General features: G+C 35.8%; 1 protein-coding gene across 1 annotated transcript in view; it reads left to right on the top strand.

Annotated features, from left to right (window-relative positions):
* The window catches only part of DYNC2H1 (dynein cytoplasmic 2 heavy chain 1), a 147,054-nt gene that overhangs the window by 94,718 nt on the left and 35,718 nt on the right, over positions 1 to 16,618 (top strand). The window contains exon 81 of the mRNA XM_041487125.1: positions 14,826 to 14,942. Within this exon, the coding sequence (XP_041343059.1) occupies positions 14,826 to 14,942 (117 nt within the window). The remainder of the gene's footprint in view (positions 1 to 14,825; positions 14,943 to 16,618) is intronic.

Below are 16,618 nucleotides of genomic sequence, written 5' to 3'. Positions count from 1 at the left end.
AGAAATGTGAGATTTTCCTTAAACTGTGCTTCTTCCTCACTGTGAATCTTACTCCCTTTCCATTTCTGACAGTTTGGCTGCTGTTTTAGTTCTGTAGGTGATCCCATGGTTCACAACTGGAAGTTCAGGGGTTGTTTTCTAACAGGAGTGTTTCTCAGAAATCCATTACCAAGCTAAAGGTAATGAACAAGGACAGTCAGAAATCAGTTGATACCAGCTCAGCTGCCATGTCTCTAGCATTAGAAAGGTGAAATGTAGTACCATGTCCACTACTTCACTGATTCTCTAGACTTTCTATGAATCTTATTAATTTTTCGAGCCTTGAAGCGATAGCTTGTGTTGCTGCAGCAACACACTTTAGTAGAAATAGGCTGCAGCACAGTGCAGCATTTTGAAGTCATGCAGATACCTCTTCTGTTACCTATGTATTACCAGTGTTTGGGCAAACCCAAAATATCAATAAAAAGAAAGGGTCTTTTAAAAGAAATTTTGCAAGTGTTTTTGTGTTACTATATTCACAGCTTCTTATCAGCAGAGAACTTTTCTAATTTAAAAGCTGAATATTGCTACCAGTATTATTTTTACACTGGCAATTACTAACTTATTTATTAGAAATTATGTCTTGCAATGATCTGTAGTGTAATTCAGAGAGTATTAATATTGAATGCATACAGCTAAACAAATTTTACTTAAAAAGACATGATCTTTTTAGAAACATGACTTAGTGTTTTTTCCTGAATTATGTGCTTAGTTGCTCTAAGTAGATGAAGACAAGTAAAGTTTTAGAGCCTGGATTTTTAGAGTTCACTGTCTCTGTTTCTGCCTCACCTGATGTTAGAGCAAGCCTTTGACATATCTCTTATGTTGAATAAGATCATGAATAATCTCTCATCTCTTTCTATGTTCTCTTTTCGGAACAGTGCAATAAAATAGAAAAAAATCTCCACTGCCAGTGCAGCTGCAGTAGTCAGTATACCTCATCCTACGTATTTTACACCAGTAGAGAGTTTCTGTACTGCAGCTCAGTTTCCTCATACTCAACAACAGTCCTCTCCACTTACAGTCATGCTCCTTCCTCCTGATCTGATAAACACTGTATTTTGCCTACATATTGGCCCATATTCAGATGGTCCACCTCCCAGTCTAAGTTATAACCAGTGATAGCAACAATCAAAATATGTGGAGGTTTGCTTTAGGCTTCCTGTGCAATGAGAAGAGTCTGTAATTTAGATATCTCTCCAGTGACCTTCTTGTAAAATGGGCTTTTGGTGCTAGTGGACTCATCTCTTATTCTTAGTTCTGTGCTTTTATCAATTATTTTCTGCAAATCTCATCCTTCATTGTAATTGTAATAGAACTATACATAAGTGTCATCATCAAAATAAAATTTATCCTATGTGATGAATGGAATTTTGACAGATTGAAACAGACAGACCTGTGTATGTATTTTTAAACCTTGAAAAAGCAATAAGAACTATGCTGTTCTGTGCAGGATTTACCATACCTGCAAATAAGATAACTTATTGCCAGTAACCACCTTAGGAGGTTGAAATGAAAATGCAGAGACTTTGTTTTATCTCCTTTCTTTGCACAGCAGACATATTCACTGCAGGCACTCTAGAGTGTAGCATGTTCTGAGTGATCCCAACAAATCCTGCCAAATGCAAATGGCTGCAGCCTGTAAGTAGTAGCTATATATGATCACTCAACCGGGTAATCTAAACATTCTTCAATAATACAGTAAATTATTTTGAGAAAAAAGACAATCAGTAGCTGGCAAGTTGTACAAGATTCTTCAAATATGACTGCCAATGGTAATGAATATGGCAAGCATGTGGTTTGCTCATTGCTAGTTTCTGTGTACAATACAATGTTTAATAATTCTAATAATATCTTGCCTCAGGAATTCAGCATTCTTTTACACATTATAATGCTTCACAGAGAGTATCATATGAGACCGGTTAAGTCTCAGTAAGGTTGAAGATCAGGTTGTTTTGGATATTTTCACCTTCTAAAAAAGGCTTAAGGACATCAGAGATGTAATCCCTTGGCACTTGTTGCTGAAGAGTCCACAGACTGTAGCTTCTCACCAAATTTTCAAAGAAATCCTATGAAAATTACTCATTTGTAGATTTCATATATGAATTAAATTTTTTGAGGTCTGAATACTTATAACCTAAATATTAACTGGGTTCCAGTTCACTTCAACTGAACTTGCTGGAAGTATTTCTCCTCCTGTATTTTGTCCTTTGTAATTTTATTTGCTTTTCAACCAGACCAGTGATACTCTGGAGTTTAGACGGTTCAGACTTTGCAACAAAATTACTTGCTTTAAAAACCTTTTTCATATTAATTTTATAGTCTCAAATAGAATACAAATCTATCTATCATTTTTTGTGGCAGGGTAGAGGATATAAGGTAATTAATTTTTCTCAGATTTAATTTTTTAAATTTTCCTTCTTCCTTCTGGAAGTCACTTCCCTTTTTATTTACCAGAACAGACATATTTTTTGGAAAGTCACATTGGCAGCAAAACTAATATAATAGACAAAATATTTTCTAAGGGTGACAGTCATCTAACAAAGCTTTATTTTTGTCAGAGTTAGGTGCCTAATCTAATGGTTATCCAGGCTCCCTGTGTATTGACACTCCAGCTCCAAGATACCGAATTCATACCTGCCATGGAGTGAATTATGTAGATGAGTGAAATCCTGTTTCCTTCACTGATATTATCTTCAGTTAGTGTTTTAATATTTCTTAAAATACCTCCTGTGTTAACACCAAATATTTTATTTAGATGTTATTCTAACACTTCCCACAAGTCAATGGTATTTTAAAAACAGATATTGTGGAATTAGAGTTTATCTTTGAAATACAGAGAGGTTCTGTTAGATTTCTAGTTGAGCCCTTAGAGGATATTTTGTTTAAATCCTGCTGGAAAAGACTTGTGATGTATTTATTGATTCAAGCCTCTTCAAATTCCCCTGACTGATACTGGAATAATTTCTTATGAGTTTGTTTTTCTTTTAAGTGTTTAGGTACTGTGATGGAAAAATACAATAAGCCAAATTCAAAGCCAATTGAAATTAAAACAAAGAAAACTCAGTGTAATACCTCTCAACTAGCTTTAATCATATGAATGTTATCCACCTCTTCTTAGCTAGTCATCCATTTTATTTTTTGTTATTAAGGAAAGACAAGCAGCTACAGGGAATAATTTGTGCCAGTCTTAGATAGGCATCTAAGGAGTGAATCACCTTTTGGAATTACCTATTTCTTTCCATTGACCTTTGAGTCAAGCTTTGTAATAATGTCAGTAGCATTTCTAATACTCGTATAATGAACACTTTAATGAGCATTTAAGAGATTAAAGAAAATACCTGTAACTACGAAATGTTGCTTACTGAGAATACAGGAGGGTTTCTTTTCTTCTGAAAACTGGACTGCTTGAAAAATTAGATTTTTCTTAGAACAGTATTTTGAAAATAGTTGTTTTGCCATTTCTGCATTGAGTATTGTAAGAATGTAAATGCAGTTGTTACACTTGAACTTCATATCTAAGCATTCAATTTCAAATTGAAAAGTTCAGGAGGAGGAAGTGAAATTTTAAGCATCCTAAAGTATGCAAGTTATAGTGCTTGTCTCAAAGGCAAAAGAGGGATTTTATTAATTAGTAGACATATTTTTTTGCTTGTTTTATTTTCCAGAATAGTGAAAGACCGCACATTTCAAATTTCATTTGTTCATTACCAGTTTTATTTTATTCAACTGCTAAAGAAAGTGAATGGTTCCCACCATTATGCACCCTCAGGCAAGGCTATCATTCACATTAATGGCAGAGAGTGTGCTTGTGAGACTGACCTTGTGAGACTTGGCCACTGTCTGCCAGGGTGCTGGGAGTGCACTCAATCTCTCGTTGAGATCAGTGGTAAAGATATTGAACAGAACTGGCCACACTTCTGAGCATCGGGAGCATCGCTGGTGCCCAGGCAACAGCTGGATTGAGTCCTTGTTAGTGTGTTCATATTCTTTGCATGGGCTGTTTATTTCCCAATATTATCTGCTCCTTTGCTTCCTACACCATGCACAGAGGCCTTAGAATACTTCAGGTTTTATGTACCATGCCTCACTTACGTTCTCTTACATTTGGTCAATGCCCCGTGTTTTCTTTGAACTTTTCGTATGTGTTGAAACCCATTTCACTCCTAATTGTTTCCTGCTGGTCTTATCTCCAGCTGGGCATTGGCTTTTATAATTTCATCTTGAATTGCCCAAGCAGTTCTTTCACTGTCCTTGATTTTTCTTCTTATATGTTCCTTTTTTTTTTTTATGGGCTGTTTATTTCCCAATATTATCTGCTCCTTTGCTTCCTACACCATGCACAGAGGCCTTAGAATACTTCAGGTTTTATGTGAAGTATGCCTCACTTACGTTCTCTTACATTTGGTCAATGCCCCGTGTTTTTTTGAACTTTTCGTATGTGTTGAAACCCATTTCACTCCTAATTGTTTCCTGCTGGTCTTATCTCCAGCTGGGCATTGGCTTTTATAATTTCATCTTGAATTGCCCAAGCAGTTCTTTCACTGTCCTTGATTTTTCTTCTTATATGTTCCTTTTTTTTTTTTAACCTTTCAAACCACAGAGATACTCCATGCTTACTCAGTCATTTTGCTAAAAATCCTGACCTTTCTACACAATGAGGGGACCTGTTCTGAAGCTCATTCAAAATAGTCTTTTATTTCTCCTTTTTAATCAACTGAAATTAATGTGCTGTCCACTATACTGCCTCACATTTTCCCTCTGTTTACTATACTGTATCATATTTTGCCTCTCCCTTACGGCCATTAAACTAGTGTCTTATTTCCTTAAGTCCAACATCCTAATTCTGAAGTTTACTTCATGGTTATCTTCAACACATATATAAATATAAATAATAATTTTTGCCTGCATTTGCAATGTGCGCTGTTAACCAGCACTTCAGAAATTTTCTTCAGTGAAGTCATCATTAATAATACAGCTTTTTCACATGTATTTTGAAATGTGTGCAGAGCTGCAAATAATGGTGTTTAGAGGACTTCTGTGACTAAAAGGTAACTCTTAATTTAAATATTTTGTAAGCTGTAATTCCCATGAAAAATTTGTTGATGCAGTTCTTTGACCTCGTGTAAAGCTTGAATGTTATTTTCTTAATCTCAGTAAAAATCTCATCTTGCAGATCACTGCTATAAATATAAATTTGTTTTGGTACAGAACTCCAGTGCAGAGTATTATACTACAGGGAGTATTTAAAAATGCCTAGGAATTATCTATGCCTGTATTCATACTTATCTTCATGTGGGAGGAGTGACTGATACCCCAGAGGGCTGTGCTGACATTCAGTGAGACCTGGACAGGCTGGGAGGTTGGGCAGAGGGAAAGCTAATGCAGTTCAGCAAAGGCAGATGGAGAGTTCTGCACCTGGGAAGGAACAAACCCAGGCACCAGCACAGACTGGGGGTCCTGGAGGACAGTGAGCTGTCCATGAACCAGCAGTGTCCTTGTGGCCAAGAAGGTAAGTGGGATCCTGGGGTGCATCAGGAAGAGCAGTGCCAGCAGGTCAGGGGAGGTGATCCTGTCCCTCTGCTCATCCATGGTGAGGCACGCCTGGAGTGCTGTGTCCAGGGTTGGGCTCCTCAGTTCAAGAAAGATGAAGAGCTATTGGAGGGGACTCCTGTGATACCTGGGGGACTGAAGCATCTGTCTTACAAGGAAAGGCTGAGAGATTTAGGTCTGTTTTACCTGGAGAAGGGACAACTGAGGGATTTTGTCAATGTTTACAGATATCTTAAGGGTGGGTATCAAGAAGATGGGGCCAGAATCTCTTCAGTGGTGCCCGGTGACAGGACAAGGGGCAGTGGTAACAAACTGAATCACAGGATGTTCCATCTGAGGAAGAACTTCCTAAATATGAGGGGGACATAAAACTGGAACAGGCTGCCAGAGAAGATGTCGTTGAATATCTCCTTTTCTGGAGATACTGAAAACCTGTCTGGAGGTGATGCTGTGTGGCCTGCTCTGGGTGAACCTGCTTTGGCAGGGGTGTTGGAGTAGATGATCTCTAGAGGTCCCTTCCAACCATTCTGTCATTCTGTGATGCATACCATGACATTTCATACTCATCATGAATGGCCGCTGAATAATTTGAAAACTTGAGAGATTTTTCTAGCAGAAATTCGACATAGGGCATTAATGTTCACGTGTTACATCAGCATGACTTGGTATCTGAACAATGTCAAGTTTAAAAATCAGGCAAAAACATGTTGCTGAATTGAATACTCCACAGAAATTAATACTAGCACAGAAATCTCATGCTGAATCATCAGTGGGATTGCTTAAAGAGAAACAACAATTTCTTTAATGAAATCCATCAGAAATCAAAAGGACTAGCTAATTGAACCTCAGTGCAGTGACTAAATATAGTATTTATTTAAAATAAATACTCTTTTGTCTCTATTTGAAAATGAGAAATGTTGTAGGAAAAAGTTACCTTTTTATAACTATTTTTTATTAGGTGATGGATATTTCTCAAGCTATAATTAATATTAAACTAATAATGAAGAACAGTGTAGAGCAATCTAGTAGACAAGGTACAAATCAAGGTCAGGAAACATGAAGAAAATTTTGCCTCATTAAATGTAATTGCAGTGATCTCACGGACTTCAATAAAACAGCTTTTTACCATTGGGTTAATTTTTTTTTTTTAAATTAGTTTCTGATGTGCTTTTATTTTCAGCAAGTCACTGGCTGATTCTGTACCTCTTCCTACTATTCCTTGCATATCCTTTTACATAGATTAAAACCGCTCTCTGTCTTACTAAAACTGTGATCAGATATATGATACCAGTGATGCTTTTTGCCTTGTTTCTGAGAACAACAGAGACAGAAGGTGTAGGGGAGGGTGTATGGGGACACTGACAACTCTTAAATTGCTGGATCATTCTTGAGTTTGTACACCAAAAATCCACGGTTGTCATTACCCAAATAAGATAAAGAAAAGTTAGGGTATGTCCACCCAATATTGCAGTCATACATCTGACTGCAGAATTTCTACTGTATATAGAATAGGTGGGCTGTGGTGTGTGGTTATTTTTCAAGGTGCAGCTGTAATGATAACTGTAACTTCTTGATTGTTTGTCAACAGACACAATTTTCTCTTTCATAATCCAGCTCAGCAGGACTCAGAGCATGAATTTTATATTTACAGTTCCTCTGTAATTCTAATTATGCCACATAGAGTAATATGTGTATAATTATTGAAAAGCATTTTAATTATTGAAAAGCAATTTGTATTAGTATTGAAAATCTTATGTTATTACTATAGATTCCAGATGAACATGAATTTATTTTCTTAAAATAATTTAGCAATTATATAACCTTTCAATTGTTCAGAGCATTTAATTGCTGCCATTCATTACATCCCACATCACAAATACATGACTAACAGTCTCTGGTAGAAATTGATGAGTAATGTCAACCTATATTTATTACCCTGCAACTGAGAGATCTGAGTACCTAAAAGTAATTTTAAAATATGGGGAGTATTTTGAATACACCTGTGGTGATGCATGAAAGAAATGTGCTGTGCCATTAATGGAGTGGAAGCCACAGTACTGTGCTTTAACAAAAAGAGATAGAAAAACATCTCTTTACCAATTTAGTGAATCAATGTAATGCTTCAAATAACCTTATTAGTTCTTTTTGGACTGGTGCTGTGTATATGAAAATATATTGGTGCTGCTCTGCATATCAGAAGTTGGTTCTCTTCTGAAAACCAGCTGCCATTTTCCAGTCTCCTTAAATTTTGTCAGGGTGTGTGATTTGTTAAGGTCAACCACCTCTTCTGGCACTCCTTTTAGCTTCGTGGTCTCCAGGTCACGCATATCCTGTGGACCTCTATGAAGTAAATCTCTTAGTTATTCATTAGGAGAAGGTTCAGCTAGGGCTTGTGCTGTCCATCTACAGCATGCTGCTGACTTTGTTCCTTCCTCCCCTGAAGCCCTGCTTTACAGAAGATCTTCCTCTTGTCAAAGGTCTATGACACATGATCCACTTCTGTATAAAGGAAGATAGAGGCATGGTTAATGTCTTTGCCACGTTTACTTTGTATTTGGTTGAGAAGTCATGTGTTTGTATAGAGTCCAGCTTTGAGGTGGCCTTGATGGAAGAAGAAAAGAGCAAGCATAGACCTACACTGTCTCTTACTGATCCACATGCAGTAGGAATTATTGACTTACAAGTGCTATTTATGTGTTTGTATAGAGTCCAGCCCTACTTCAGATCCTTAATGAGAGAAAGTCCAGCTTTGAGGTGGCCTTGATGGAAGAAGAAAAGAGCAAGCATAGACCTACACTGTCTCTTACTGATCCACATGCAGTAGGAATGATTGACTTACAAGTGCTATTTAAGTACCTTCATCCCAACAGCATCCATGGATCCTGTTCTTTGCAGAGAGGGTAAGGGACACAGGCAGGGCCTGAAAGTCAGAGAAGTTTCAGTGCCAGCTCAGTCTTAGGCTGCGTTCTCAGCAATGAGGGAACAGCAGCCAAGCTGTGAGAAATAGGATGGAAGCAGGTAGTTCTGGCAGAAGGGATGTCACACAGAAACCTGCTCCCTCTTGTGACACAGTAAAGACACAGTTGCCCTGCACTGGGTTAGTGCTTTCACAGTATTTACCGAAGTAATCAAGCTATAGCTTCATATTTTAGTTTGAGCTGTAAAGTCTTATAAAACCAGAAATATCTCCTTAAACAGCTATATAAAGGGATATATTGTTTCATTCAGAGAAATGGAGCGTAGAAGTGGTTTCTGTGCTAATACCACATCCTTTTAAAACTGGTAGATGGCAGTAGAGTATCTGCTTTGACATCAGTAGATTTACTGAGAGGACTTTGCTTGATTTTTGTACAAAAATAAAAATTCTTTTTTTATATGCTTCATAATCTTGAAAAAATACCAGTTATCTGACTAGCAAATCTTTCCTGCTTTGCATTCTTAGAGCAGTAATTATATTGAGTTCAGAAATTATTTGATTTCTTTAAAATTCACTGTCAGAATTTCACAAGATATTTTTGACTGTATTACTTTCCTCTTTTTCAAGGCTTAATACTGTGTATAAAATTTGATTTGATTCTGAAATGAATACAAGACTTAGATGTAAGTCTGCATTTATTATATATTGTGTTTGTGAAGTAGCATTTTTTGCAGTAGTTGTGAATGACTGAAAGCAAGACTTTTTCTTCATCTTGTGCATTAGTAAAGAACAGAAATAAATTTTGTGTTCCTAGAAATCTGTCTTGACTAAGTTTCAGAGAAGGAAAAGTTAAAATCCTGACATTTCCTCATTTTTATTTTTTCCATGAATTTTGATTTTCAGGTAAAACATGACTTTTTTAGTAGTTCCGTAGGAAGCATGGGAACATTCATTATCTTTATAGCTTTCTATTTTGTTCATTATCCCTCATAATTTCTCTAGATGCACATGTTTTCTGCTCTAATATGCTGGTCAATATCGTAGCAGCATATGTCTGTAGATGCACCCAAAAATATGTAATAGATTAAAAAGCCAAGATGCACAAGTAATTTAATAACTTGGTAAATGAATATTGACATTCTTAGTTTGACCACCCCACCTTTCTTAATATATGCAATTTGTATTTTTCTGTGCTGATAACTCAGAAAAAAACATACAGTGCATGAATTTTCCACTAAGAAGAGAGAAAATACTTGGTAGCATTTTCTCTAGGCTGTTCATCAGTATTAGATGCATAGTTCACAAATAAATTGCTCTATTGAATTTTTTTGTATAGATACTTCTGCGATTAGTTAACCCTACTTAAAACAGATTCTACAAAGAATTGTGATTCTGAATAATCTTCTTGCCCCTCTTTAAACAGGCCATTATTGGTGATTGCTTTTATATTTTTATTCTCTTTTTCTATCCCTCTCCTATTTTTAGTGAAGGTACTGTTTTCCTGCTTAATGGTAGATTTTTTCACTCTTCTCATTATTCAGAATCTTCAGATCTGCATTTGGTGTGCACTAGCACAGCATGTAAGAGCTTTTAGTGTATAATATATAAAAGAATACATTGTAATAACAAAGGAGATCATTCAAAGGTTAATTATTGTAAAAGTATTCTTATTTTGAGTACCCTGTATTATAAATCTGTGGTTAAATTTTCAGTTTCCTTAGTACTATAAGTACATACCTGGGTTAGAGTGCAAAGGATAGGATTTCACAGACCTGGATGTATGCATCTGTGCTGGTCGTTTCTGATCTTGCTATGTGCTCATAGAAGCACCATGTTTAAGGCAAGCTTGATAAGAGTAAGTTTTGAAGTTGAATATAGGTTGGCCTGATGGTATTGTATATATAGTACATTGAGAGAAACTGAATTCTTCTCAAGCTTTGTAGCTAGGTTTCCAGGAAATTAAATTAAAATCCTCATTCTAATTTCCACAGCATAGACCCAGTTATCTGAGGTGCCTATGTAAAGAACTTAGTTTTCCTATATACTCAATAAGAGAACCTTTCAAATGCAAGTTATCTCACTCAAGATCTGTCAACTGATTATTTAGGGAGGCTAGGGTGATAATATTTTGGAGTAAGTTTTAAGTAAGCTTTAAATAAGTGCCTAAGGATAGGTAAGGGTGAGTTTGTGCTTGCCTAATGTGCAACCTCTTTCAGCCTAAGAGTTGTTTCATCTTCTTAAATACAGATTCCTAATCATATTCCCTTTGTCATCTGAACCAAGGTCTCCTTTCTTCTAGGTAATTATCTAGTCTATGTGTTCTTTCCTGTCCTGTTGCTTTCTTTTTCATATAATCCCCCAAAATGTATTCCTGATAGTCCTTTTTCTTTTAAATCCAGTTTCCCTTCCAAATCAAAACTTATTTCTGTTGCCTGGAGGTGAAAATACTTAATTGGAGCAACTGCAAACAAACATACCATAACCCTTTGGACACTTCTGTGATACACCTGTGAATTCTATTAGGGTGATATATCCAACTCATGGTTTTATTCAGGTCCTTCCCAGTATTAACACATTCTTTGTCCCAGTCCATGCATTTGACTCTTATTTTTACAGGACATAAACCAAAACAAGAAAGGTCCAGATTTGATATTATGGGAAACCTTTTAATTATTAGGGTGGTAAAGCAGTGGAAGGGGTCATCCAGAGAGGTTATTCACTCTCTGTACTTGAGATTTTTCAAAACCAGGTAAAACCCTGAGCAACCTGGTCTGATTTTAAACCTCATCATGCTTCCAACAGGAAATTAGAATAGAGACCTCAGCTTCTTTCTAGTGTTTATTTTTCTGTGATCCTATTTAAAAAATGAATTTCTCTTTTTTATTTTTGTAACAACTGGAAAGAGACTGATTTGAGAGTACTAAGTAAACATTTGCTTAAGCTTTAGCTGATTCAAAGTAGCATAGACTGGTCAATACTGTAGGGAACTATATTGGGATTTGTGAGAATGAAATACTTGAACCATTCAAGTTCTAATATCAAACTTGTAATCATACTTAAATAGCAATAATTGTTACTATTTTACTATTTTACAATCTGTAATTCTTTCCTAAATTCGGACAGATGTGCTGCCATCAAATTCACAGTCCATTAGCAAAAGTTTGGGGTGTGGAAGCAGTTCAAAGGTGAGGTTAACCTGAGTATTTTGACATGAATCAAATGTACTTTCATCTGTGTCTTGAATGTGAATGATTATTCTAGGTTAAAATTTTGAAAAAATATTCAGGCTGAGAGAGCCACCAGTACAAAAAGTTTCAGCCAAACCCCTTATTTAAAAAAAAAAAAAAAAAAGTACAGTTGAAAACTGTGCTGTCATGGAAACCTTAGGAGTAAATTATGGTACCATCATACCTGCTATACCTGAGAAATGACATGGGATGAATTGTAAAGAGTTAAAGATGTTACATCAAGATTTGATGGAGATCATTGTATGTTACAGTACTTCAGAACACAGAGAGTTACTACTTGATTTCTTTTGATTCTATACTTTTAGTTTAAGCATTTTACTTTTGATAATGATAACCCAATATTTTTAACTACTTTGATGAAATACACAAAGCAGAAACACATATAGGCACACTGAAGGAAAAAAAAAGTGAAATAACAAATAGATTCTGTATTTCCTATTTAAACTATATTGACAAATTTTATAATTAGTTAATTAGAAAAAGACAGCTAACACTGTAGACTAAAGTTAGAAAAATATTTAAATTACTTGATCTTGCAGTCACTACTTCTCAAAATCATTTCAGCTGTATGGAGATAGATGTTTATACCTCTAAGGGCGCTTTGAAAATGAATACCAGAATTAATGTTTTCAATCCCCCATATTCACAAAGCAATCATATAAACATTTTCCGTTTTATAGTATGCACTATATGCAAGTTTATATGAAGTACTACATACTGAATTACCAGTTAAAGTGTATTTCATATAAATGTTTTATTGCTTAGCAAATTATGGCAGGCAACTACCCAAAAACAAATTAAAAGATACAAAACTATAGCTAAAAGAATGATATCTGGAAGGCACAAATCTGTGTTTATTATCTGTATTGCTTGTCAGAACATTTGCATATGTGCAGAGTGAAAATGAGGAAGAATAGCAGGAATGATAAAGATACTATGATCAAAACATTCATCAGAGAAATTAATTTTTCGCTAAATTAAACAAGAATCTTTTTTGATATATACAATAGCTGGGGCACACAAAGGATTATGAAAGTTTAAAATTAAGTTATGAGAATGAGAGGGTGAAATGTTATTTTATATAACAGAAGCTATAAAGAGCAGTAGCTCGTATTTTCTTTTCATTGTAGCTACAGAATACTGCCAGAAGCCTTTTTAGGCCTTTGCATACACTGCTGGTTTTAAACCCAGATGAGGTTTGGCTTTCCTTACTTGACCCTAACACAACTGAGCAATGTCTTTCTAGCCCTACTGGGTAGTCCATCCTTGTGTCCATCTTCTGTGGGAGACCTCATTGCAGTCTGCAGCTCCCTTGTGAGGGGACGAGGAGGGGCAGGCACTGATCTGTTCTCTGTGGTGAGCAGTGCCAGGACCCAAGGGATTGGCCTGAAGCTGTGTCAGGGGAGGTTCAGGTTGGCTATCAGGGACAGGTTCTTCACCCAGAGGGTGTTTGGGCACTGGAACAGGCTCCCCAGGGAAGTGGTCACAGCACCAGCCTGGCAGAGTTCAGAAAACATTTGGACAATGCTCTCAGGCACATGGTGTGACTCTTGTGGATGTCCAAGGGCCAGGAGTGATCCCTGTGGATCCCTTCCAACTCAGCATATTCTAGGATTTGAAGTTACTAACTTCCTTTGCATCCATGATGATCTTCTGTTGTGATTGTTCTTTGACTTGCTTATCATGCTTGTTTCCTCTGCATCAGAAAGAACTGGTTTTGTGCCTTGAAAATTTTTTTCTTGAGAACTGAGCAGCTCTCTTGGCCCCTCTTTGATCTCCAAAACAGTTGCCAGCTGCTTCCTGCTAAAAAGATCCCTGACTAAGCTGAAATCTACTCTCCTGCATTCTGAGGCTGTGATTCTACTACTGCCTTTAAATTCTTCTCTCAGGATTTTAAACCGCAGTCTCGTGGTCAGTGCTTGTTTATAGAAGTTAAAATGATGGTTGAGTGTACTATCATCTTGTAGTGCTTCACAGTCCCTATCAAGGCTGATAAATAGGAAGGAGAGGTTTGCTTCAGTGAAAGAAAATGAAAAACAAAAGAAAGCACTTCATCATTGCACATCTTTCAAGACTAGAAAATAAGTCAAATCCCAGCAGAAACAACTTGACTTTCTCTCTCAGACTGTGTTACAATTAAATAGTCCAGACCTTCTGAATGATTAATACATTTTTGCTATGAAGTTTAATTCTTTATTGTCAAGTGAAAGAGGAGAGAATTAATAAGTTGTTCTCTAACATACCTTGCAAAAAATACACTGTGAAAAATAACTAAAATTTAACAAAAATGCCGAAAAAATACCAGGGGGTTTATATACAGTTTAAGAGACAGACTGCAATATCACTGAAGAATTTTAATTTCAGTGGCCTTTGTTCCAGATGTATGCATGTATTTTATCAGTTGATTTGTGAACTTACTAGGGTTGTTAACAATAAAAGGCAGCTAGACCTAATGAACTAGAAGCTCTCCTTTCTGGAAGGTTTGCAGTTATTTATTAAATTTCATGCTTTCTTTTTTTAATCCGTATGCATTTAAATATGTTGAGGTAGCATGAATATGTCAATAAGAGATCCTGGTCAGATCAGATTGAATTTTCTATAATTGTCTTGAGTTTTGGTGTGTGATAGTTATTGTATGTATTTAGTAACAAATTTTGGGAGTTTGTTTCCCTTACATTTTTAATTACAGATGGAGCCTAGTTAAAGGCAGAGCTTTAGCCTAGTTAAAGGCAGAGCTCAAGTTTTGTCTCTAAATTTTGTGGAAAAGTGGCTTTTTACTTAATTATGCACCTCAATAGTTTTTAAATTACAATTGAACGAAGACAATTACTATGACAGGAAAATACGTAGGGTTTTTTTGTGGTTTAATATGAATGAAGTTCAAGTATGTTTTGTACTTGAAGATGCATATTGTTTGTGTTTTGATCAGATCATGATCAGTAATTAAGTATGCATGAAAGGATAGTTCATAGATAAATTGAAGAGTATTTGCTGGTGTATGGCATCTTTGTACTAAAAAAAGTTTGTTTATCCTTCTTCAAGAGTGCATTTGTATTCTCATCACTCAGGTCATTTCACAGCTTCGGATCCTGAGTAGGTCAGTAACTGCTGGCTGCAAATTTGACAGAGAAATATGGTCTACAGAACTTTCTCCTGTTCTCAACCTATGGAAGAAACTTAATCAGGTAGGACTGTACCTAATTTGAAAAGACAACTTTTCTTTTTCTGGTAAATACATAAAAATATAGTCTAAGGAATTATCTCAAGTACTGAAAGATAAGAAGAGAAAAACTAAATTAAATGCATTTGAGGTAGAAACTACAAAGTTGGGTGCATAATTAGCTGTGAAGTCTGTATGTGATACAACAGGCTATCACCTTTTTTCTCCATATGGAGGAGAGACCACACTCAAAACATAAGACTAGCATCCTTTCTGTGTTTCCAAGAAAAATGCTAATGTACTTTAGATTTTTATTTAGTCTCTTCATTTATCTAATATTCACAAGGTAATGTTTAATGATTTCTAATACAATGAAGTTTTTTCTTTATAGTGTTAAAATATGGTGTTAGCATTAAACTGAGCTTCATTAAAATCCCCTCTACAGTATCCAATATCACTCCCTTTATGTTCCTTTGTTGGTGTAGCTTGGTTCAGTTTGGTGGTGTTTTTTAAATTATGTTGTAAAGCTTGGTTTCCAACCATTGAATTCTTATTCCAGGCATACATTTAGATGTGATGTGTGCAAATGCAGACCCTATGCACACTTGGGAAGGATCTCTCCCACCTCATGCTAGGTGCCCACTTGGATATTAGGCCACTATTTTGTCTCCTCAGTGATCAAGTAATACATCAGAGACGTTGTGGCCTAAAACTATGTCTTGTACACAGCAGCAGTGTAATGGGAAAAACCTTTCCCTTACTCAAATGACCACATACATAGAAGTGACATGAGGTACCCATTAGAATTTACCATTACATTCTGAAGTAGCTCATTGAATTCTCATCTAATCCATGCTAAGTGGGTAGGTCTAGGTTAGATATTAGGAAATTCTTTGCTGAGATGGTGGTGAGGCTCTGGCACAGGTTTCCAGAGAGCTAGTGGATGCTCCGTCCCAGAAATATTCAAAACAAGATTAAATGAGGCTTTGAACAGACTGGTCTATGGAAGGTATCCCTTCCTGTTCAGGAGGTTTGGAACCAGATTATGTTTAAGGTCCCTTTCAACCCAAAACATTCAAGGATTCCATATTATCTTGAAGTTTCTTTGATTTTCTAAAGATTTTATGCCAGTAGCAGATAATTAACTTAATATTTGAATATATCCTTTAGAATAGGATGGCTTTTATCTTTTTATATCCTGTAAAAAGATAAAACCTTTTTTAGGTTTTATTTTTTGTGTGGGGGACATTTTCTTGAATGTTTCAAAACAATTTAAATAATAATATTTTTATCAAAATTAGTTTTCATGATTTGTTCAACCAGTAATTGCTTCCAGCTTTGAAAAGGCCTAGACATCTTTAATATTTCACAGACATTACATGCAGATCTACATTCTCATTCTAGATTGGTAGTTCAATGAAGGCATCATCTTTCTTTGCAGAATTTTTAAAGACCTGGAAATTGGAATGAAGAAGATAGTTGAATTGCTGCTTAAGTTAACAATCATAAATTATTTTATTTATGCATGAATGGGCAGAGAATATGAAACTAAAACAGTTTCCCAGATATGAAGAAGTAAAATTTAAAAAAAGTATTCCTGAAGTCTGTAAAAAAAAGTTATTCCAGAGGCAAAAATACCCTCAGAAGTTTGTTAATATGTAGACAAAGATTAAGTTGTTTTGAACATTTTTATTCCCATGT

Source organism: Pyrgilauda ruficollis, unplaced genomic scaffold (assembly GCF_017590135.1).
Source record: "Pyrgilauda ruficollis isolate IOZ18807 unplaced genomic scaffold, ASM1759013v1 scaffold8, whole genome shotgun sequence".
Lineage (NCBI taxonomy): Eukaryota > Metazoa > Chordata > Aves > Passeriformes > Passeridae > Pyrgilauda > Pyrgilauda ruficollis.
The sequence above is the reverse complement of the archived record's forward strand: the minus strand, read 5'-3'. Positions and strand labels throughout refer to the sequence as shown.